The sequence below is a fragment of the Lingula anatina genome, chromosome 3 (genome assembly GCF_051362555.1).
Source record: "Lingula anatina isolate TDL-2025a chromosome 3, LinAna3.0, whole genome shotgun sequence".
Taxonomy (NCBI): Eukaryota; Metazoa; Brachiopoda; class Lingulata; order Lingulida; family Lingulidae; genus Lingula; species Lingula anatina.
The window spans coordinates 11992983-12018410 of NC_141769.1; the positions used below are offsets into that span (position 1 = coordinate 11992983).

The 25428-nt window shown below is 38.2% G+C and overlaps 1 protein-coding gene across 2 annotated transcripts; it reads left to right on the forward strand.

The window, feature by feature from the left end:
- The first annotated feature begins 2059 nt into the window (after window positions 1-2059).
- On the forward strand, window positions 2060-21183 carry LOC106176707 (xanthine dehydrogenase/oxidase-like). 2 transcript variants are annotated; one of them, XM_087007786.1, is made up of 34 exons: window positions 2060-2174; window positions 5554-5680; window positions 7333-7390; window positions 7571-7667; window positions 8810-8918; window positions 9384-9510; window positions 9850-10040; window positions 10312-10453; window positions 10704-10871; window positions 11064-11140; window positions 11278-11371; window positions 11556-11668; window positions 11955-12133; window positions 12266-12431; window positions 12630-12840; window positions 13309-13487; window positions 13782-13904; window positions 14288-14515; window positions 14907-14970; window positions 15233-15302; window positions 15574-15661; window positions 15842-15928; window positions 16112-16303; window positions 16607-16752; window positions 16886-16970; window positions 17196-17294; window positions 17723-17851; window positions 18178-18252; window positions 18475-18527; window positions 19101-19215; window positions 19391-19477; window positions 19683-19856; window positions 20159-20326; window positions 20593-21183. In XM_087007786.1, exons 2-34 carry the CDS (start codon window positions 5612-5614, stop codon window positions 20641-20643), a joined length of 4014 nt encoding a protein of 1337 aa, XP_086863912.1. In that variant the 5' UTR covers window positions 2060-2174; window positions 5554-5611; the 3' UTR covers window positions 20644-21183. The 2 variants fall into 2 exon arrangements, with proteins under 2 accessions (XP_086863912.1, XP_013414652.2); XM_013559198.2 differs by lacking the exon at window positions 2060-2174 and adding an exon at window positions 5260-5391.
- Window positions 21184-25428: the final 4245 nt, after the last annotated feature.

Below are 25428 nucleotides of genomic sequence, written 5' to 3' on the forward strand. Positions count from 1 at the left end.
ACTTGATTAGGAAGTCATATACTGGCAATCTAAATGTGACCTTAAAATTGACCTTTGACCTACTTTTCACTATGAACTGAACTTTGCAAATTTTGCTTTCCTTTTATCTGTAAAGTTACGCTTTATCAAAAAATACATATTGGTGGTGAAAGCAAAATGTGCAGTACGGTAATGGATAATAAATTTTGAACTCCGGAAAAAATTATACATAAGGTTGGCAAAGCAGACAACTTGTGGTCAAAAATGACATTATATTTCATGAAATTTGAACACCTGGAACTTCAGAGCTCCTCCCATTCCAAAAATTTTGACCAAAATGACCTTTTCTTTATTTTAATTAATTTTTTCTGTAGGAAATTTATGGCACATTATGGTAACTCCAAAATTATAACATATAGTCCCTTTTATCTGCAAAACTGGCAGAGATAGGTCCATAGATACTATTGAACTTGAATAGAAAGTCATATACTGGCAATCTTACTGTGACCTTGAAATTGACCTTTGACCTTTTTTTCACCATGAACTGAACTTTGCAAATTTTGCTTCCCTTTTATCTCCAAAACTGGCAGAGATAGGTCCATAGTTACTATTGAAATTGAATAGGAAGTCATATACTGGCAATCTAAGTGTGACCTTGAAATTGACTTTTGATCTACTTATAATCATGAACTGAACTCTGCTAATTTCTTTCTCTTTTAACTCCAAACCTGGCAGAGATAGGTCCATAGTTACTATTGAACTTGAATAGGAAGTCATATACTGGCAATTTACTGTGACCTTGAAAATGACCTTTCACCTACCTTACGATTAACTTAAATTTGATTGTACCATTTTTAGTTTCATATATTTTTTGCAAATATTGAAAATTCTTGTTGATTGCATGTTTACATCTTGTCAAGCACAAGACTGGTGGCTGTGTCCCTTATTTTGTGTATGTGGGGTTCTATACGAATGCGCTTGCTCCAGCTGGTGGTACAATATTCGGAGGCGGTATCGCCTCTCTGATCCTCTAGTTTGTTGACTATTCATTCATGTGTCTTTAAAACCATGGACACAATATTTCAGGCCACTGGTGTAGATATGATGTTATTTTAAAAACAATTTACATTTGCCAAAGTCGAATGCTCTTACCAAAAGTTACTTATAATGGCTAATATTCATACAATGGTGTATGTTGTCTTTTTGATACCTGGACATACTGGTAAAGTACTGTAAGACATTTTCATAGGGCTTTCTTGATGCATAACATTGTACGCATTTAATACCTGTACTGAACTACTCTTTCGTTCTTTATTATGGGTTTGTGTCCCTCTTGAAGAGAAGTGCTGATTAGAATATTTGAAATAGCTTGCTAGTCCACCTGAAACATTTCATTACCAACGCATTGTTATGTACATTTAAATGTATGCTGCATTAACCAGTTCTAGATATTTTATTAACACCTTGCCCAGTTGGGCAGCCTGTGATTGCTGGCATTGTAATTGAAATAATACTGTTAGTGCATTAAAAAGATATGTCATAGGGAACATCGACAACCTGGCATAAATTCCACAACGTCTAAATCGACGATATTATGACCCCATTTCCAGAGATTAGATCGATCTACTTTAGATCGACCTAACTCCCTGGGAGTTCACGCTAAATAGCTGTCAGCCGAGCGGACACGAAAGTTAATTACCCCCTTACAGCTTGTAGTAGGCGGGACGGACATTTAAGCCGGATTATCTGACAGTAATCTAGTGAGACTCCCGCGGGGATAGATCGATCTAAAAGCTCTGGGAATACAGCCTTAGATTGGAGTGTCAAAAGTGAACCACAAGGCCTTAATTTATCATTCAAAACTGCAAATTCAAATACCCCATTACTGTAGATCCATCATACGCTCAGCCTCCAACGAAGTCTGCATCACATCTGATGTTTTTTTTCCTAGCTGGAAATCAAAATTCTCCTTATTTAGTTTGCGTCCGATTCTGTGCATGCTGATTTGGGGTTTGACCTTTTTTTTTGAGGGGGGGGGGAGTTCTCAGCTGCCACGACGTGGTCATGATATGTGGTCAGGTGCAACAATTGGTGTGTTCGGTAATTATTCCGTCAGTTTCACCCGAGGCTCAGTTGTGATCAAGAGATCGGTGAAGATGCACCTGGATGCACGAAACGGTTCTCGAGCAAGAAAGGTAAATTGCTATGGGTCTACGCAAAATTTACTTTCTAATTAGTGGCAGAAACGGTATTCTCAGTCTGTCTTGTAAGTCGGGTACGTGAAAAGTCTTGGACATACCTAAAGTTGTATACGGTGGACTGTCCAGGGTAGACGAGCAAGTTGCTCGTTGAACACCTAGTTTAGTTCTACTGCAAAAGTCCGGCTTTGGTAGTTAAAGGAGGCAATAGGATCGCTGGGCATTTGGCTATATTTCGGTGGCACAAGAGAGGCACGCAAGTCGCGGCTCGGTAAAAATGGGACCTAAGATGATGGGACAGTTGTAATCTGTATAGCTCTATAAACGTGGGATACATTTTACTTATTGTTCTTCGGCGCCACTTTCAAAGTGGGGAGATTGCACGCTACCACGCACCAACCAGAGTATTCCATCTTTGCATGGTACATGCAAATCGTGTGTGTGGTAGGTTGCAGGGGAATTTTCATACACGACAATGAAAGTGATTGCACGTTTTGGTTCACGTCCTTGAGGCTAGCAAATGATTTTTTGCTGTCCCAACCGGGTCTCGCAGACGAACGCCTGCCACCTCGACTCTCTCCACCTGTTCTGGTTCTGTAAGCCGTGCGTCCTTTGGCAATTAAAAGAAATATATGTTCTTAGTGTTTCTCTATTTAATGAGTAGTTCCATGACCTCGAAAAATTAACGGTTTTATAATGTGTATACGCCGTCATATGTAAAGACGGTTATTCATGCCCGTCGAAACCAAGAGAAAAGAGTCGGCCATCATTCATCATTTATTGCTTTTCGAATCCTCGTGAACTACGGCAGCACGCGTAATGTCGGAAGCTTACAGCTATTTTACCTCCTAATACGGCGTAAGTCTATCCACTCCACTGTACGCCAGTGCACTGGACCACAGTTTGGCTTGAGGTGAGGTCGGTATGTACTGGAAAGTTCGGTAAGGTATATCAAATAGATAGGTAACACTCAACGTTTTCCAATTCGAAAATTTACCGCAAAATCAAATTTTTCGAGAAAGGCATTTTTCTTCTACCCACTGCTCGACTCATCCCTGCACTGGATTAAAATCTCTGCTAATAATATGTTGTAAATGACTGAGCCAGTCAATAAGACTGCCGTGTCTTCTTGTACTTCTTAGAAGGAAGCATCCACATCAGGTTTAATTTGAGGGGTTTTATCACTTTTTAGGTCTGAATTGACATGGTAAATACCTTTGCAGGGGACATCGAAATTTTTTGGGGGGCATACATTAAAATAATTCTCACAAGATTTATCCGCAAAAAAATCTGAAACATAAACGTGCGTGATATAATTTTTCTCGAAAAGGATTTTTTCTCCCACTTGACACTCATTTCTCCACCCGTCCCTGTGCTTGGATACGATATTTTATTTCACTTTGATTTGATGGTTTAGTTCTAAATGATAGGCCGGTCATGTAATTGATGTGGCCTCGTTTTCACTGCATGACAAGTATGTAAAATAAATAAAAATACTTTTTAAAGGAAAGAAGGACAGAAATGAGGCGGCGTTTTGTATTGTAGCATTTGATCGTACATAATATTAGTACACCCGCTTTTATTTTTCGCAAAAAATGTTTCGGGATGTCGGATGAGAAGATAATGATGTCAACACTGAGCACGCCTCAGATAAACTTACTTTTGGTCTGAATTGAGAAATATAGGAAGCTTTGCAGGATAAAAATTACCTTTAGACATATTGTGAAGCATATTAAATGTTGACAGCGATTGAATTAATGAAACGGATTTCGATCTGTCTTTTTTACTATTAATTACAACTGAAGGTCGAAAAATGTTTGTAGAAATTTAAAAAGCAATGACGAATCCAGGGGTGTTCTCCCTCCCAAAATAACAGCTTGTATAACAATTAAAACCGTCAAACCTAGTTATTTTTCCAGCTCCGTATCCTATATTCTGTACTGTAGTGAAATTGCCCTCGTCTACTGTTTTATATTTGTCTCGCTTCTCTGTAAAGAATATTGTGAACCTTAACCCCACCCACCCCTTCCCTCGCCAAAATTCTGGATCCACCAATTAGCACGCTTTATGTTGCACTATGATACGTACATAATTTCGCATTAGACTTTCATTTGTGAATTTTTAAAAACAAAAAGTAAATAAATGAAAAAGGAAGGAAGGAAGAAAGAAAAAATCTAAGGACTGAGATCATCGTGAGATCACCTAGAATTGAGCTGTTCTAAACCGGACTGTTACTACTAGAATATTAAGTACACGGGAACGTTCACGTTTGCCACTGGTACCCTAGAAAAGGGGTAAACTGTCCTCGCTAAATGATACATGTTCCCCGCTAGCAGGAGATATACTGTGGCACCTCCAAGACACCGTATCAGGTAAAACATTGGCTGCCATACATGTAGTTTAGTTTACATTAAGTTCCAATAACTCAGTTGCTCTCTTTGTTGTACTTGTTAGGTTAACCACTGATTTATAAGTTGAAAGATCTTATAACCATGTTGTCCTTAAATCGCCATATAAAAGATACTCAAGCAAAACGTGGACTTCTGTTTCAATCACACCCCAGTTGCTTCATGGGCATAAACTTGATGCTTTAGCTAGACCACTTTAACGCCCCCTTTCACTATATGTTTGGAGCATCGAAAACGAGCAAGTGTCGGCTACTAACAGTGGACTAAAGTACTACTAGTATATTGTTTTTGTACAACTTGTACCTCTGGTGGGTCATAAAAAATGTTACTTATTTCAAAGTTAAATAAGTACTGTAGTTTTGTAGATATTGCAATGAAATTAGAGATATTTGGCATTTTTACTTAAGATTTTAATTTTTCAGTGTGCCACAAAATAATCCCAAATTCCACTGCAATATCTTCAAAACTGTTAAAGTTAGTAAGCTTTGAAATTGGTAGCGGTTTAATGAGCCTCCCGATTCATGAAGATAAAATTTATTACAACCGGGCAGTTTGTCGCATTATGTTTGAAAATCATAAACTAAACATTCTTTTCATAAATATGGTGCACATTAACTAAAATTGTATTGTTTGGCTTCTTTTAATTTACCCCCCAAATCTCTTTTTTCATTTTTAGTCTATCCCCTAAAACTAACTAAAACGTGCCTGATATTGTTGCTTATCGCATACGCAAACATTTTCCCTGTGCTCGTTTACCCGATGTACCCGGCCATGACGTAAGCCTACTGCTACCTGGTGTACTGACGGTAAGATGCTAGCCTATGTACCTGTATTTAATATCTCTCTGTCACACAAACCCTGCATTAATATTTGGGGTCCATATTAAAATGCCAGGGATACCCGAAAGTATTCGAGGCACGGAAGTGATCTACAGGTACCTAATTGAGGCATTTTGACTGTCATTATAGTGAGGCAGAATATTCCCCCAGCTGTGGATACAAGGGTCAGTAGTGATAGCCAGCTTGGATGATCAGTATGGAACCTGTATCCAGTAAGTCTCGAGAGGCACTTGTCGTATACGTCAATGGGAAAAAGGTAAGAAAGTGTGGGCAACCTTCCACGGGATTTTATTATTGAGATATGTTATCATTTGACCAAGGGAGATCTTTCAAATTCATAAGAAGTTAGTAAATCGAAACAGGTTTACCCTTGCATACATTGTACTGGTACATCTACTTTCCCGGGGTCGATTTGACAAAAGAACCTCAGAACAAATGCTAATCTTAATTAACTTTAAACAGAGCATTCTCATCTTCTTCAAATCGAGATAAATCCGTAGTAGTTCGATAAATTGAAAATAACTACTGGCCAGTATAAACGTACAACAATTTTTAAAAATATTTTTGGCGCACTTTATGACTTTAATTTACAGGAACTACTACGGATGTATCTTTGGTCAAAATAGGCTAAAATATTTGTTTTGAGAGTTACCACCAACTTTGGGTCCTATGTTTTAGTAAAACCGGTGGAACGAAACTGAGGGTCCATGTAACAGAAAGTCCGCCCTCCATTTTGTTATAATGGTTAGGGTTAGTCCGACCTAAGTGGGTCAAATCTAGGGCGAGACTCACCTGTACAAATGAATGGGAAGCGGACCCTCTGTCATGGGGGACTCTGTGTGACACTGGTCCCTACCGTGCTAGGATGAATGCATATGAGTATGGGTCAAGAGGTCACACTGGCTGGATAATTAACGTAGTTCACCTGATAGCAATCTTATTATTTTAAAGATGCATTTGAAGTCAATTTTTTTGTCACAAAAGCTGACCGAATGCCACCATACAGTTTCAAATGTGTAACTTAGATACAAAACGATATCAGGTCATATAACTTGAAAAATGATATTTGAACGGATTTTCTGCTTGCTTTCCATGCTGTATATAAACAGGGCAGATACATGTAAGTAGGTCAAATTTACGACCGAAATTTGAAGAAGGTGCAGTCTATGGCTGTGCGAGAGATTAATTCGGTATATCTCTTGGCAAGCTTGAAAATGATATGAGGACGTAAGTCTCAAATGGCGCCAGCTTAAAACAGTTAAAAAAACAGACTCGAATGTCAATGGAAGTAAAAAGTTCTGAACGGCAATATACAAGGTGCGGGATATACAATGCAGCTGTTTAATATTTAATGAACAACCCAGTAGACAAGCGGGTATTGCTACATGTAGGTGGCAATGAACAGCCAAGTGTATGAGTAAATTACGGGGCTAAGCGTAAAAATAAATACAACATTTTACAATGCAACCTACAACTGAATTATTCAGAGTCACTTAAGATGCTGTATCTCGCGTGGAAGGCTTCAGACGAGCACATGTGCTTTCTTTCCCAATCATATGGCCATGATGCAATTATCAAGATTTGGTCGTTGAGGTAGAAGGAAAAAAATAGTATAAGCAAGCATGACCTATCAAATCAGCTGAAGATAGCAATATGAAATAAACTATCAAACCAAATATTGGACCAGCGATATGAAAAAAAAAACCTTCCTAGCGGGTTGCTGCCGAATAAGATATATGAATTATGGCCTTACCAAGGTTAGAAAGTTCTCGTTTTATGATGGAATTAGTCAAGACAAGTTTTCCCTTTCTTTACAGCGTAACTGACATAATGTTCTGATGAGGTTTGCCTTTCTACAATTTGCAAAATAACTAGCTTTGTTTTATAATGTTTTTTTTTAAATTTCAGATTGTTGAAAATAATCCTGATCCTGAAACAACCCTGATTCAGTTTCTCCGTCTAAAACGTATCCTTATATCTCTCTATCTCTTTCTGTGTGAGTGTGAGTGTGTGTGTGCGCGCGCGCGTGCATGGGTGCATGTGTGTGTGTGTGTGTGTGTGTGTGTGTGTGTATGTACGTGTGTCCGCACATGCACATGTGTTTCCATGAACTGTGTTATGTTTTTAAACCTTAACTCGAAGTCAGTGCGACTACCTGGCACCAAGCTGGGATGTGCTGAGGGAGGCTGTGGCGCGTGTACAGTGATGGTTTCAAGATATGACAACATCAATAGTGAAGTAACGTATCCTTTTAAAACATATATCCCTAGCGACATAAAAAATAGGAATTATTTGAATCAATTTAATTCGTTGTACGTTATTGTTTTTCATATGCAAAATTGTTGGATGGATTGGAAGCCACCCTCGTAGCTGGAAGCTAAATAGTGGCAAGGTAATATACCCCTACTTCGGGGAGGAGGTTTAGTGCAATCTTCTTGAGCCTGGCATATCATGAAACAAAGACACATTATAAAATAAACTAATGTGTTTTACGTCATTATCTATTTGCAGATATCAGAGACGGGTCAATGAACCGTATGCCTTATGTTAACGGAGGTCCATCTGGCTATGCAGATGGACAGCCGCTTGGTCCCTTTTTATGCTTGTTTAGTACATTCCCGCAACTCGAAACGTCGGCTATTTTTCAAGATGCACGCAAAGTCTCCTATGAAATTGTAACTCATGACTGTTGTTAGTAAGCATACTTTGTGGAAAATATGTACTTGTGCACCAGCCAGGACCAGTTGAAATAATCAGTTCCAATATGCTGGTATGGGAGCAGTCTAAGGAAGGGTCGTTCGAACAGTAATAATTTGGAAATAAATGCAACATGGCTGGCTTGGGGCTTATAATTATATAAAATCATGCACTTCACACTAAGCCTACATGATTCTTGATACTTAGGTAGAAAAGAAAATCTATGACCCAAATTAAAAACCTGGACCACATGCACCCTTCACACACTTTCATCAAAATTACATGATTCGCGTGACTGATATGACAGAGTTAGCACAATTGACCCACTTTTTGTCTTTTTGATAAGAAAATAACCCATATGGTTATTGCTGCGTATTTTTATTTACTTAATCCCTAACCAATGCTTGTCTTAATGGGAGGAAAAGAAGTACAAGTATAAACAGACTTTAAACATTTGATATTTGATCAATAAGAACTGTTATATATTTTTACCTATATAAATACTGTGTTATCTAGTTGTAACTGTACAGGCCCCGCTCAATCTTTGTCATTTATGTGGACTAGTAGACTAAAGTTAATAAGTAAGGAGTTGGCGGTTAGCATTATATATAATATATATATATGGGCATTCTTGTCAGCCTGTAATAGAGACAAGTTCTTAGCATGTTTTCGTTAATGCTACCCTCAGCCATACTGCCGTAAATGCTTGTATAGCTCCCGTGTGTCTCTTCCATGGGATGGCAGTCACCACTGTGGAAGGAATAGGCAGTTGTAAAACTAGACTTCACCCAGTTCAGGTAAGTTCATATCTTGCTCTGAATAACTAGACATTTTTTGTTTGTTTTGTTTTGTTGAGACAAATAATGCAGATATTTTTGTAATTTATTTCCCCGCACAGCATTAATTGATCCACTTATTTGGTTAAAAAGCTGCTAAACACTGGATAAGCATTTATCGAAACCGATCTATCTACAAGTTAGTACTTGGAAAAATACAAAAGGTTTAAGTTTCGAATATTAGTTATCTTCATTGAATATATTGAGATTCATGTCTTCCTAATAAACACAGAATGCTTTATAACCTTGTTATAACGTTTTCTGGTTATATAAACGTTATGGTAACGATATAATGACGGTTGTGTTTGGTAAGTTGAAGCCTCACGTTCGAAGTATGCAATGGAGCGGGCAATCGCCCAATTGGTTCCACGTTATATATTCATGTGCACTAACTGTCATTAATTATTGCAATGTGCCCGCTTCAAGGAAATCATTGCCAAGACTCATGGGACTCAGTGTGGGTTCTGTACACCTGGGATGGTCATGTCCATGTACACGTTACTCAGAAACAAACCACAGCCGGAAGTGGAAGATGTGGAACGCATATTCCAAGGTAATTTTGGCAGTTCCTGTCATGTTTCAGAGCAGCTTGTTAGATCCTCAATTTTGTGCGATTTGTATTATGAATCATTGTCAAACGTGTACATTTTTCAACCTCAAATAACAAAAAAGAGAACAAAGTATCAAAAAAATCAAGGTAGGTGTCCTTTGTGCCTCTTGGTCATGGAATCTGAGAATATTGGTAAAAAGTTACTCAAAATAAACTGGAAAATTCGTCGTTAAATTGTGGCATGGAAAATTGGGCAGAATGACGGCTTTACATTCACTTGTTCAATTAAAACCATAGATCAACAATACTTAGCCTATCTTTCAAATATCGTATTGTGAATAGGTAACTTGTGCCGATGCACCGGGTACAGGCCAATTTTGGATGCTTTCAAAAATTTTACCAAAGACAGCTGCTGTCAACGTGGAGAAGGGTGCTGTAAACAGAATAGCGAAGTCAACACTGAGTGTTCCACGCCCGGAGAAAGCGCCATTCTTGAACCAACACAGGAGCTGATATTTCCTCCTGAGCTCAAGGCAGGTTACAGGTTACTGTTATTACTTAACTTACTGTAAATGGATGAACTTCTTCAACCTAGTATCTAGTAGAATAATCTTGTATTAAAAAATAGAACATATTGGTGAGTTTGTCGATGATTAATGCCATCTGTTCCAACTGTGAGTTTTTTTTTACACCGTGTGATATTTAAAGATTTTTTTCAAACACGAAATATTTAAGTGTAAAGATGTTAATCAATCACAATATTTGTATTCCCTGAAAAACCCTGCAATTTTGCCTATATTTCAGCTTAACACCAGTTTTAGTTTTGAAACTGTCAAATTCCAAGGAGAGAGATTAACGTGGTACAGACCAGTAACACTGACAGAACTGCTGGAATTGAAAACCGCCTACCCTGCAGCGAGAATCGTTGTTGGTTATACCGGTCTTGGTGCGTGTCTTTCAAACTTGAAGAGTGACCTAACACTACCAAAATATTTCAAAGATAAACCATTAAGAATGTGAGCGTTTATAACATTTAAAATGATTAGACGTTTAGTTTTTAAAGTCTTTAAAGGCATGGTAAGAAATGATCAAAAGTTCATTATAATTATACTTCATTATTATTAATCATTTCAATTGTTTATTTTTTACTGTATATTGTGGTGAAATTTCTCAATTATTTCCCTTTTCTCGTATAGCTCTTGAGGAGAAGTACCGGGGCAATGCTTGTACCACAGTGATCTCAGCAACACATGTTCCAGAACTCCTTGAGGTGCGTCACGACGATAGCGGGATTCACGTCGGCGGGGCAGTCACGATAACGAGACTGACCGAGTCTTTGGCAAAGGCAGTGAAACAATTACCAGGTCAAACATCTCTCTCTTTCTCTCTCTACCCCCTTTCTCTCTCTTTAAGAGGGATTTGTATTTATTTTGAGTTTTTGTAAGGCATCAAACCTGGTGTGTAAGGTATGCAAATACCATTGATGGTTTACTTATCAATATACCTGTAGTTAACCCATATGATTAGACTTATAATATAAAACTACTGACTTGCAGAATACCAGACAAGGATCTTTGCTGGTATTTTAGAAAATTTGAAATGGTTCGGAGGAGAACAAATTCGCAATATGGCGGTGAGTGCTTAAATCATTTCTACCAATTGTAGATCGTTTTCCTGTTTTGTTTTTGCGCATGAATTAATTTGACATAAATGCGTGTTTTATCAACATGTTGCAGGTTTGTTTTAAGTGAACTTTTATATATATTTCAGTCTGTGGCAGGGAATATTCTGACGACAAATTACATATCGGACCTGAACACCTTACTGATGGCGGCAGGATGCACGGCTACTTTGGTTTCAAAAGGTTGGGAAGTCAATCAGTATATTTATAGTTTTGTATTTTTAGGAGTATTTTAATGATAGATGGCAGGCAGATAATTTGATCTTGTGCAAGAGACATCTTTTTTACTATTAAGCTTATGAAGTGTAAAAGTTCTAATAAACACCTATACTCCGAGTAATACTGACATTATCATTGCCTTTTGTAGATGGTGGCCAACGAGCGGTTCCGCTGGACAGCGCATTTTTCCTTGGTGACAGAAAAACAAAACTGACCCAGACAGAAATATTGTTGTCTGTTCATATCCCTTATACAAAAATGGTACACCTAAACATTGCCTATGTCTATAGTTTTTTATCTGCTGTTAAGATGCAAGATTGAATATCTAAACACCTTCTGATATCATAGTTATTTTTAAAACAGACTAGGGTTAAGTACTGAATTCAAATTTAACAAGAGAATTATTTTATTATAACAATTATCACATAATTATTACACAGGCGTTCCACCAAAACTAGCTCTACTTCAACTATAAGTGTGATCAGTAATTTAGATGCATTCACAATATTGGAATGTACCTACTTCCTGTATATCCTTGTGATTCTAGAATGAGTATTATCATGGATACAAACAAGCACAGCGGAGGACTCTCGACATCGCTATCGTCAATGCCGGGATGAGGGTGGTGTTTGAGGGAGATCTAATCAAGGAAATGGTGATGACATTTGGTGGATTGGCGCCAATAACTTTGGCGGCTGTCAAAACCGCCGAAGAAGCTATTGGAAGGTATGTTTGAATGTCCTTACTGCCAAGTTACATGTGTTATATCGGTACTTCATCGCATTCTAAACTGGCCGTTCTTTTTGCTATTTCGGCACATCCAGAAAGTATTTTATCCCCCGTGTATTATCGTTCCAGAAAGTGGGACGATAGTCTTGTTGCAGATGCTTGTCAGTGGCTATCCGATGAGCTTCCATTAAAGCCAGACGCACCTGGTGGTCAAGTGGAATACCGGAGGACGCTGGCCATAAGCCTGTTCTTTAAGTTCTACGTTAGTGTGCATATGGAATTGAGCAAAATGAAGGTACTTTCCAACATCTACCGTGCGTTTTAAGGGGATTCCCTGTCTGCGTATATTTTCTTCACTTATGGCCCTCTAAGGTTAACCATCTACGTGTACCAATAATGTCACTTTAATTAAGATGTTAATACTAATATTGCGCACAAGGGCTGACTTACCACTGCGAGTACTGTTTATTTGCGGCCGCGAATTCAATTTCAGCACGATGCCATTGGAAGTAAACTTTTAACCACATTCGCAAGCGCTGCTGGCGACTGTCGCCATGGTTTGACTAAGAGCACACAAGTCTTTGAAGAGGTTTCAGTCGACCAACCGCTAGATGACGCTGTAGGGCGCCCGCTACCGCACATGGCCTGCATGCAGCACGCGACTGGAGAGGCCCAGTTCACTGACGACATGCCTCGCGCAGAAGGTGAGAAACGCAATGATTGTGACATTAACGCAACATGTGTTGCTGTAGTTAAGAACAGCTATATCAGCTTTTCTAATTTTTTTGTTGATGGTTCGGTCATTATTCCCGGTTGCGATTCATCTTCAAGTGGTGTCCTCCAGTTGTTGCAGTTTAAAACATCTACAAGATCATTTTGATGATTATAATATAGGACATATGTATGTCAAATAAGCAACGATATTTTTTCTGAAATTATGATGTTTATCAAAACAGATAACTTTGTTGGTTTATTTTTGGTTGAGTATGATGTAACGCAGTATCCTGAAATATTTGTATGATCAAATTAAAATGTCTTATCTTTTTTTTTTACAGTTTTCTAAATTCTCCTCTCGCGTTAACGTTGAATATTAATCAAACTTTCTTTTGTAACAGTTACTTCCGTCTTTGTCCGTGCAGTAAGTGATGCCTGTGCTATTTCCCCTTTTACAGGTGAGCTTTACCTGGCGTTTGTCACCAGCACTAGAAGCCACGCCACGATTCAGAGCATAGATGTCAGCGCCGCCCTTGCCTTGCCTGGAGTGGAAACCTTCCTCTGTCACAAGGACGTGCCTGGATCCAATATCACAATGGCTCTCCAATCGCAGTTAGAAATATTTGCTTCAGAAAAGGTACAAAAAATAGAAACAGACATGAAAATGATCGGCGAGTACGTAATAATAAATAAATAAATAAACAGGCGTTTGAACTAAATCATCTAATTGAAAATAAATGATCGCCGCCAACTGCAGGTAGGCCTACGAGTCGAACATTGATTCCTGAGAAGGAGAAATATTGCTTCTATTTTCACAGTATATAAATTTGGCAGGAAAAGTCCAGGTAGGATATCTTTAACTTTGGGTTTCCGTTTGCATTATTTGATGTTTTAAAATGAACAGATAATGACACTGAATACTTTTCTACAGGTGGCTTGTTACGGCCAGGTTATCGGAGCGGTGGTTGCGGATACCTTTGCGAATGCCCGAAGAGCTGCCAAGGCGGTGAAGGTTGAATATGGCGAGGACCTGCCAACAGTTGTGACCATCGAGGTGAGTTCAATTGCAGAGATTTTTGGTCATTTAATAAATTATGCTGTAATAACTTTTATATACCATAAGCATTTCGTTTGCTTGCACGGGAATATTAGAATCAGACAAGATAATTGGAAAGAAACTAATTGACAGCATCAGGCAGCCAGATCTCATAGGGAACCCCGTTCCGCTAAAATACATATTTGAGTTTCTTTTTAAAACAACCAGAGCCTCTGGTAATAGCAGTCCGGTGATACTAGTATTGCTTGTTAAAATACACTAGTTCATGAATGCGACCTGAAACAAAAAGAACGGACAAGACTTCAGAAAGTAATGTTGAAAGTTATGCTCAAGGCGTGATGCATTTTTTCGCCATTTGAATATTCATCTAATGTTTTCAGGAAGCGATAGAGAAGAATTCTTTTCACGACCCCGCTCCTTTTAGAGTAATAAAAACGGGGGATGTGGAGAAAGGCTTTGCCGCCTGCGCGCAGACATTAGAGGGTGTGGCAAGGGGCGGTGGACAGGAACATTTTTACATGGAGACGAACGTGGCCCGTGCCATTCCTAGAGGAGAGGACGGCGAAATGGAGTTATTTGTCTCCACGCAATTCCCAGCTTCCATTCAGGTCTAGGACGCCTTTGACACTTTTCTTTTAGTCTGCAGTGTCAGATCTTTGTTTTCATTCATTCTAAACACTATGTCAAAACACTTTTTGACAGGTCATGACGTCCCGTATTTTTTTTATGTATTTCAACATTTTTAGCAACTAATATTGTTTTAAACATGATGCTCCCAAGTCCTGAAAATATTTAATTTGCTATATTTTGAATTAAAATATTAGCCATTTTTCTTAAAGCAGGTCACTTATATTTATAGTATTGCCATGAAAGTAGCATTTTATACATTTTATTTGTACTGTTATAATTAGAAAAACGCGACACACGTAACCTATTCGTTGACCATCACCATAATCTATAATTAACATTTAACGTGTAACTGCACATTTTCCACACCAGGCTGCGACGGCCAAGGCGCTGGGGGTACAAGCTAGCAGAGTACAGCTGAGAGTGAAGAGAGGAGGTAGGCAGGCCAGGGCACAACATATTCTCAGTCATAGAAAGAAAGGATATCCTTTGTCTAAGAAATGTTATACTCGTAATGGAAATGCTGACTTCTCGTCAAAAATCTAAATGCATGTGAAGGGTGAAGCATAATCTTGATAGCTAACGTTCTACTCGATTTAGATATTTTATGAACGTAAGAAGCATAACAAGTAACTATCTACGGGTGTATGAAAACTGGGGGTCGCAATCTGATTCACTGTCCTTTTACTACTGTGTAGGAGGAGGTTTTGGTGGCAAGGATTTTGGCGGGCAGACGCTGACACTGCCAGTTGCTATCGCTGCATTCAAGTATGTAAAATCTTTCCATACTATAGTTTGTTTTACAAGCATTGTCCTTCTACAAGAGATCAAGTTCTTAAATTGTATCCCATGCGTAATAAGTTTAACTCCAAGAGATGAAATATGTTATCGTGACAACGGCGATTTGAAGTTTCATTTGGTTTTGCAACACGTACCTTGGTGATGATGTAAAGTCCGTCTTTACACTGAATAAACCTACATTCTGTAAAGCTTAAAGTATGATTAATATGCAGCTCTTTAATTAAAAAATCTCTTTTAGCCTGAATAGACCAGTCCGTTGTCAGTTGGAGAGGGACAAAGACATGCTGGTGACAGGGGGAAGGCATCCGTTTTTGGGAAAATATAAGGTACACCTTGTTTATTTGTTAGAGTAACAAGTCTGTCGTCTGTCCACATTGCGGCTGTCCAATAAATCATGTCAGTACTAGATGCAACGTACTACCACGAGTTATCCAATGCATGCAAAGTTGTTTCTCAATAAAATAAATCTACATTTATATCGGATTTTGCGTTTTTTTTCACTTAAGGTTGGCTTCAGCGAAGAAGGAGATATTTCTGCCCTGGAGGTGTTCTTTTACCTCAATGCTGGTCACATCCTCGGCGAATCTGCGTTGGTATGTAATGTTTATATGCCGTATGGATTTTAACAAGAAATATTGTAGAACAGTTTTGGCATATTGTCATAGATATACAAAGTGTAGTTACTATGAAATATGACATACAATAACACGATATAGAGAAGACCAAACGAGTGTAATTTACTTTACAAATTTGGTGATCAATTATTTATCACGCAGATAATGCATAGAGCTCTGTTCTACCTGTCCGCCAACTACCGCATTCCTAACATCACAGTCCACGCGTACGTGTGCCGCACCAATCTTCCTTCCAACACCAACATGAGGGCCGTGGGCGTGCCTCAGATCGCGTTCGTCACGGAGAGCATAATTGAGGATGTAGCTGTGTTCTTAGGGGTCCCTGCCGAATCTGTGAGTCTTAATAAATCGTCTTTGTTATTAGGCCCTACTGGTGGATCCGGGGTTTTTCTAAGGAAATTGATTTTGTTTTGCACAAAAGGTTAGATGATGACAACTGGATCTGCCATTGGATATGCACGTGCTTACTTTAAGGAAATACAAAAACACGCAGTTAATTTTTGCCGTTTTCACTTGGCCCCTTTTGTCGTAGGCCTGTCTTATCACAATCGCATTTTAAAATGTTGTATACGCTGTTTCATGTTATGTGCTTTTTAGTTTAAAAAGCTGATGTTCTTTGCATGTTGTTATTTGTAGGTGCGCGAGTTGAATATGTACGAGAATGGGGACTTGACACATTTTCATCAGCCCATAACCGATAGCCAATTGAAACGTTGTTGGGATGACGTCATCAGTCAGAGTTCCTTTGAATCTAGGAAGAATAGCGTAGCCAAATTCAATAAGTAAATAATGTTGTCAAAATTTTGAAGTGCTGTTAAAATAACATGATGCATTTTCTGTTCTTCAATATCTTTTCGGTGGAAGTGTATATCATTTAAGATGTTTTAAGCAAAATGATTGGAATGAATTTTTCAGGGAGAATCGCTGGAAAAAGCGAGGCATTTCCGTAATACCGCTGCAGTACGGCATGTCAATGTTTCCAGGAGTGTTTTTGGAACAGGTAAAATCACAATCTCTATGCACACTTACACACACACGCACACACACACACACACACACACACAGAGAGAGAGAGAGAGAGAGAGAGGGAGAGAGAGAGAAGCTAACTTTATGAATATTTTACATATATATGAATGAAAACACTTACTTTGTAAGTGCTGCAAATAGCTATTTTAACTGAGAGATATTTTTTCCAAACTCACCTTTCTGAATTCAACAATTTCAGGGTGCTGCTTTGGTCCATGTGTACCAAAGTGACGGCTCGGTGCTGATATCACATTGTGGCGCAGAGGTGGGCCAGGGTCTGCACACGAAAATGATACAGGTATTTGTCCCTTTTATGTACCTTTAACACAAATAAAAATACATGTATAACCATGAACCCAGGGATTCCCATGACCAATTTTGTCAACTAGAAACTTCCGTCTTCTTCAAGGTGGTCTTCTTCAGCCAGGTCAAGCTGCTCTAAAACCTAGAGTGGTCTAAACTCGCAACACTAACATCATTTTTTTTTATTGTGACCAACGTCTCATTTGATTTAATCGTGTCTAGAAGCAAACTAGATATCAAAGAAAGAACGGTTCACCTAAGTACATGTATTTTAACATATTAAATCGTTTCTCACCTTTCTGCGTAAAATAGGGAAACTTTTTGCTCCGTATTAGAATATACCCGTTATACATGTAGCAAAACGCTTCTGAATTGTTACTGAGGATATTTTCAGTGAGTACTTGCGCTTGCCCTGTTATATAGGTGGCAAGTCGGGCCTTGAACATTCCTACACATAAAATCCACATCAGTGAAACCAATACAAGCATGGTACCCAACGGCAGCACCACAGGGGGCAGCATGAGTTCTGACCTTCAAGGAATGGCGGTCATTGTAAGTGAAACAATAATACACTTTACAATGACACAATTCGTTTCGAGTGTATTAAGATGGCACAGCATTTAGATTTCGTTAGAAGCCTAACATCAAAATGGTACAAAATTTCAAGTTCATATTGTAATACTGCTTATCGCTGAGAATGCGTGATATACTATAATATGGAATACGTGAAACTATTTTAGGTAGAATATTTGATTGTTATGTTTTTACCGCATGTTTTCTATTTGTTTGTTAAAATGAAACACACGTAAAAGATGTAGCCTTAAAACGTGACAAAAGCCAAGATTGTAACAGTGCAAAATTATTGTTTTATGATTCAGAATGCATGTACGACTATCAGAGAAAGACTTGAACCATATGTCAAGGCCAACCCGGAAGGTACATGGGCCGAATGGGTAAGATAACTTTTTTCATGCACACACACGCTTCATGTACATGTATAAAGGCACACACACATGCGCAGTGAACAGCAATGGATCAGAATTAGTGCTCATTATTTGCATATAATCAATGCAGTACAATAATACATTATTAATACAAGAGGTGCTTGAATGTGATACACTTAATGTTGAGCAGATTCTCTCTAGAAAGCGTTGTGAACACTCTTTATATTACAGGTGGCAGCTGCTTACTTTGATAGAGTTAGTCTGTCTGTCACGGGATTTTACAAGTGAGAGTTTGTAAGAATTGGCGTTTTAAATTAACTCGATGTAATTGCAAATCAGGCACAATTAATGTATATATTGGAATCTTTTGCACATTCTTCTTTTTTCTTTACCAAAACACAAATGTAATTTAATTATTAATGGTCCATTTGAACTGTAGTAAATACTAAGGTGTTTTCAGTTATTGGACAAGTACACCGTTAAGACAATCGGAGAACAATTCATAATGTTTTCAAGAGCGATGTTTAGTATTAGACATTTCCATATACAGTTATAATTGTAACATTTAAACGTATTATTGCATTAGGGTAGGACTTTTAAATGGACGGACTTACATTACTGTCATATGTGTAACAGGAATAAAAGTCCGCTAGTAATCATGTACAAGTCCTATCTACTATAATTATGAGCCAGGGACTAAATGCCAGTAGGACGACTTTTCCCAAGTAATGGTAGTCCTACGGTTCATGTGGGACTTGGATTTCTGTTACACCGGACTTTTTAGTTATTCATAACAAACGCAATTGTGATCAACAATGTTAGGTTGGGGATCAATTATATCTTTTTTCTCTGTCAAGGGTCCCTGGTGTAGAATATGACTGGGAAAAGAACGTGGGCACTCCCTTTAGTTACTTCACGTATGGAGCTGCTTGCACAGAGGTGGAGGTAGATTGCCTCACTGGAGATCACGTGGTAAGATATACAATAGGACTGTTTAAAATGATTTATTAGTATCTGCTCTCTTTGCTTGTACTGATGTATGAAAGACAAGTGCATCGAACAACTGATTTGTTAGCAATCTAATTGTTTTAAAAAAGCGTGTCACAAAGGCAGCTGTATTGATTAAAAAATTCATTTTTCCTACAAGATTCTGCGAACGGATATCGTCATGGACCTTGGAAAAAGTTTGAATCCCGCACTTGATATTGGACAGATTGAAGGCGCCTTTATGCAGGTAAAAGCCCAATCACACTATATCCCTGGATAGTCAACGTGCATTCTAGAAATTCTGAGCGCGGCAGCGAGAAATAATATATTTTTTGCCTTTATTTATACTACATTTGTCATTACTTCTTTTTGATATTCTGATTACGCCCTGCAGTGGAACCATATCGTTTGTATATTTTTCTTCAATTTTATGCATTTCATTTCATTTGCAGGGGCGTGGTCTCTACACCTTAGAGCAGCTGAAGTACTCACCCGATGGTCGCCTGTTGAGTTGTGGACCAGGTGCATATAAAATACCGGGATATAGTGACATACCGCGAGAATTCCATGTTTCGTTACTGAAAGGGTCTTCCAACAGTCATCCCAGAGCAGTGTATTCTTCTAAGGTAATTTTTGCTTTGTTTTATCTTTGAAGAAAATGATTTGGACGAAAAAAATGTCACGATAACGGGGTGGGCAATTCTTTACAGGTACTGATATAGTGATGAATCAAAGTGCTAGGTTAGCTCAACCGTATAGAAGAGTGATGCAAAATGCTTTGTCGCACCTCACTTTATATATATATATATATATATATATATATATATATATATAATTTTATTTATTTATTTATTTATTTATTTTTTTCTTTTTTGATACGTCAGATGTCAGTTTAATTACACTTGAATTCGGCAATGTTTATTTTTAGGGAATCGGCGAACCACCCCTAGTTTTGGCGTTGTCCGTATTCTTTGCTATCAAAAATGCCATTGCCTCGGCCAGGGCGGACGCTGGCCTTGCTGGGAGATTCAAACTGACCAGTCCAGCTACGTCCGAGAAGATAAGAATGGCTTGCGAAGACCAGTTTACTCAAAAGGTATGTGTGCATTCGTGTGCGCGTTCATCTGGACTAGATCACACATATGATATGTATGCTTGTATTTGCGCTTTTGGTTTATATTTATCATCCTTCTTGCATAAAATAAAGGTGCAAATAAGCATAAAAAGCAACCCATTTTCTTTGTACATGGAAACTATTCTGCTTAATGGGAATGCTAAATTTAACTCGAGACCAACGTTACAAACTTAAAACTGTTCATATTATAATAGAACTAATTCACAATACCTGATTTTTAATTTCAGTTCCCCTCAGCAGAGCCAGGGGCATACAAGCCATGGTTTGTGGAGGTGTAATACACAAACAATGGTATTTAAATGGACGACGGGGTTTTTCATCCCCCTTGACACTACAAATGCATCAATTGGTCTATTCTAGGCATATTGACTTTTTAAAATAGCACTGAATGATATACACTTTATTCTGCACATATGTGTAAAAGTAGAGGACCGTGTGATCCCGATGTGCGTCTATAATGTCCGCTTTCTCCCCCTGGGCCACTAGAGTGAGGAACGTAGAATTTTGAGGATAAATAAACTTGCTATAGGGGAGTTTTAGGGAGACGGGCTGGGGCCTGTGGATGGCATGAATGGGGTATTCCTCATATTGGCATTATTTTGTTTATTATAAGTAGTCACAAACTACACTATTTCTGAAGGTGGATGGTTCTATTTTTCCTCATAAGTAATTATTTCAACAATACTTTTTTTATAAATAGCTTTACATGAAAGAAGGATTACCTGTTAATGTTGTTATGATGTTTATTGTCAATAAACAAGAGCCAGACAGCGGCACAGATATCCATGAGAGCGGGGTCCTGGCGATGCTAATTTTAATTTATATTAAGTCAATTCCAGCTAAATCTAACATGCAGCAAACATTAAAGAGCATTTGGCTTCGTTCACATGGAATGTCTATTTTCTAAAAATCTATTTTCTATTCGCGCTATCTTATGATCACGGTCTGTGCCCTGAATATCCCGCCGCGTAATTACTGGCAGCGCGAGCCAGTTACTTATGGTAACTTATAGTAACTGGCTCGCGCTGCCAGTAATTACGCCGCGGGATATTCAGGGCACAGACCGTGATCATAAGACATACCGCAAATAGAAAATAGAATTTAGAAAATAGACATTGCATGTGAATGAAGCCTTAGTAATAGGGTCATAGAATCCCTGGGGGTGGGGATGTACCTATGGATGGATTTGGTGAAGTGCGGACTATGCGATGACTGTCCATCGGGAACATCTAGTTGCTGTAATTATTATTATTATACTAATATTCTTGCTGCCGTTACTGTTGCTGTTATAAAAATAATTATGTTGTAATAATAATTTTTGAATGACAGGAATTCGTTGTGAATGAATGTGCAACTTAAGAATAAATAGCAAAAACGCCAGAAAAATAATTTAAAGAATGTTTCTCGCTGCCTGAAAGTAAGCATTGAAACAATATAATCTTAGGAACTATATAATCTTAAAGTATCTTTGTAAATGCCCAATGGCAACTTTCTTCTCATGACTGTGAAAGCAACTGAGTTATGTCCAGGAGAACGTTTCTAAAGGCGGCACAAGGAGCGCTATACCTTTATACACTGTACAGCATATACTTTAAATTTCCTGGAAATTTCAACTCTTTCTGAGTCATATTTCTTCAATTACCAAGGCGTGAAATGTAGCCTACCATATGCAAATCGTGCATAGAATTACAGGCCTGTAGCCAGCAATTTCAAAAGGGGGGATCTTTTCTGAAAAAGTGGACCTTTTACCATGAAACCTTCATGTACCTAGATAAAATTTTACCAAGAAGGGACCTTTTCCCAGCAAAAGAGGGGTTCTTTCGAACCCCCCCGAACCCCCCTGGCTACGGACCTGGAATTAACAACTGATATCTAAGTTTCTACTTTTTGAGCCACTTTTAAAGGCTAACTGAGATAGAGGTTGATCACTTTCACTCAGGACGTGATAACTATTTAGCACTCGATATTTATAGATATTTATAGACAGTAATTTTTTAAAGGGAACGCTGTGGTGATAATGTGAAAACTGCTGAAATTTCCAGAATATTTCCTAAATGCTGTATACTGCACTGTATGCTGACTACCGACAATACGTTAGTATACCTGTGTTCAATAAGCCTGTCTATCGCATCATCACACGCCAAAATCGGTATGAGGTAAACGTTACCTGGAGCCCCCTTTATAAGCTGCTTAACGTTCAAACACATCAACATCGATTTTTTTCTTTATTTTCATTACAACTGTGAACGTTGAGTGGTATTGAAAATAACCTCATTGGATCAGCGCAGATCGTATCATAAACCGTGCCTTGGTCTAATAGAGCTGACGCGTTACTCGCCCTCCAGTTAGGCGATCTATTATTAACAAAGGGCATTATGTAAGAATTCGATTGCTCTTTTAGATACTGTCTTGATACTAAATGTTGTCGAAAAACCCACAAATCTATTGAAATAGTTTCGAATTGCAGGCGCAGTCGATATTTTGAGGTAAAATCCATTTTTGTATGATTTTTTTGCATCGGTACACATTGTTTTTATGATTATGTGAAAGATATTTGTACATAGAAAATTATGATGAATCGATTAATAATAGCGTACTCATTTCAACTTGTGATTCCAACGAAATTAATTTTTTCCGGAAGACTAATTTCCTAGACATAGCGCAAGAAGCAGTTACAAAATTCCACCTACGTTCTTCCATCGCACTATCCAAGTTGCTAAATTAATTTCTAGTAAAGCTTTTATAAAAGTGCCTCACGGTCATTTCATATATAAGGGTAAAAAGAAATGTTTGTTTTTCATTATGATGATTGTTAACAGTGCTTGTAAAATCATTCTTGGGGATGATATAGCACTTTCAGAAGAACGAAATCGTGTACTTCCAATTCAACGTGAAGACAAAATAAATTCAAACAAATGTTCTTAGCTGAAGGGCTCAATCCAGTGACTTCACAATAGATTCCCAAACAACCGGCCTCATTTTCCAAGGGGAAATCAACCGTATTACCTGATATTCAATTCAACTCATTTCCGTGTACTACTATCATGACACCACAAGGTTACGTATCGAGACACTTATTACTATAAGGGTACAAGCTTACATTAACTTGCTACATTGTAGTTCTAAGTAAGGACATGTAACTGGCACGTGTCTGTCTGTCATAAGAACACTTTCTCACAATAACACAAATATGAGAGTCCTAAGAATGTTATCTGATCCTAAACATAGCTTGTTGTCATTAATATTTGGTGCCAATTATCGAATGCAACCTCTCCAAATTATGTTCATACAAAATATCGATCATGTAATAATGACAATACAGGAAGAGTCAAGGGAAACCGTGAAGACACAAACAACCTGCCTACTGTGGATCATATCCTGTTTGATCGTCTGGATAGAAGCTCCTTTATTCCCTTCAATGGAAATTTGAAAAAGAACCGATCCAGAGATGTTTCTTCTCCTTGTTCGGCTGCTTATTCAGTGGTGTCTATTCTGGGGACTCACGTGCGGTAAGAATATAATATTTTTACTTTTTTTGGATACAAAACCGTCATTTTAACACATCATCAAAAAGGCAAATTTGAAGTCTGCAGTACTCTATCTTTAACTTTTCAGTGCACAAGTACTTTAAAAGCGTATTATAAAAAACAAAAATGTGAAAGAAATTTAAAGATTGTTACGCATTCCTTTCGAAACTGGTTTGATGATAGAATATCTAAAATAATACTCAATTAATAATCTAACCAAAGAAACGAGATTTCCCTAAACAATAATATAGACATAAAAAAAAAAAAAAAAAAAAAAAAAAAAAATTTTGGTCAGGTCTTTAAATAGAATTTTGGTCAGGTCTTTAAATAGAAAACATCGCCACCTATTCCCAACTTCCCAACTATAGCGTATTTCTGATGGACGAATTAATTAAAATGTATAGTTGCATTTTAGTAATTAAATTAAAATAATTTTTTTTTTAAATTCGTCACTTTTTTTGTTTTAAATATAATATTTACAGCCACAACGTCAAAGGACACAGCCTCCATATGCACATGCACCATGTTGATTCACAGCGCACAATCCCATGCAACAACTCAGAGCATTTTTGACTCAATTTGGGAAAGTACAACATCACACTACACTGGGACTGTAACGACGTTTTATACACAATTCGCAACATCGCAACCGAGAGGAATTACTAGTGCTACTACAGACGTCAGTCCTGTTGAAACAACCATCATTAAAATGAGCACATCTCCCACAGTGGTAAATGCTATGACGGACCCAGTAACAGAAATCGACGGAGAAACAAACAGTGAAATCACAGCAGAGGTCCCTTCTGGTTCGTCCAGTGGAGATAAAACTACTGGTTTATTGTTTGCAGCTGAAACCACAAGTGCTAGTATTGATGCAGAAACTACTGCTACAACCAATGCAGCCGGAACCACAAGTGCTACCTCTGAAGCTGCAACTAGAGGAACATCTATTGCACTGGGCACCACTAGTACCAGTACAAGTACTAGTTTTGATGCAGAAACGGCTGGAACAAGAACTGCCGCTGAAACCACTGGTTCTACCACTGGAGCTACGACTGCTGGTGCATCCGTTGCATTAGACATTTCTAGTATCGGTTCTGAAACAACTGGTACTACCATTGCTTCCGAAACAACTAGCACTACCACTAGCACTACCACTATGGGGACATCTGTTGCAGCAGACACCACTAATACTAGTATTGCAGCAGAAACTACTGGTACAGCCAGTGCAGCCTCAAATACAACCACAAGAGCTGAAACTTCTGGTACACCCCTTACAGTAGACACCACTAGTACCAGTATTGCTACAGAAACTACTGGAACAACCACTGCAGCTGAAACCACAAGTCCTACCACAAGAGCTGAAACTACTGGTACATCGCATGAATTAGACACCACTAGTACGAGGTCTGATGCAGAAACCACTGGTTATGCTATTGCATCTGAAACAACAAGTTCTTTCAGAAGAACTGAAACTACCAATACATCCCTTGCAGTTGACACCGATAGTACTATTATGGATGCAGAAACAACTGG

Coding starts and splice junctions, on each gene's coding strand:
- LOC106176707 (XM_087007786.1), top strand. CDS start 5,612: ATGATCAGTATGGAACCTGTATCCAGTAAGTCTCGAGAGGCACTTGTC. Junction 12,432..12,629: donor TGGAATTGAGCAAAATGAAG/GTACTTTCCAAC, acceptor ATTCAATTTCAG/CACGATGCCATTGGAAGTAA. Junction 14,971..15,232: donor GCTGAGAGTGAAGAGAGGAG/GTAGGCAGGCCA, acceptor ACTACTGTGTAG/GAGGAGGTTTTGGTGGCAAG.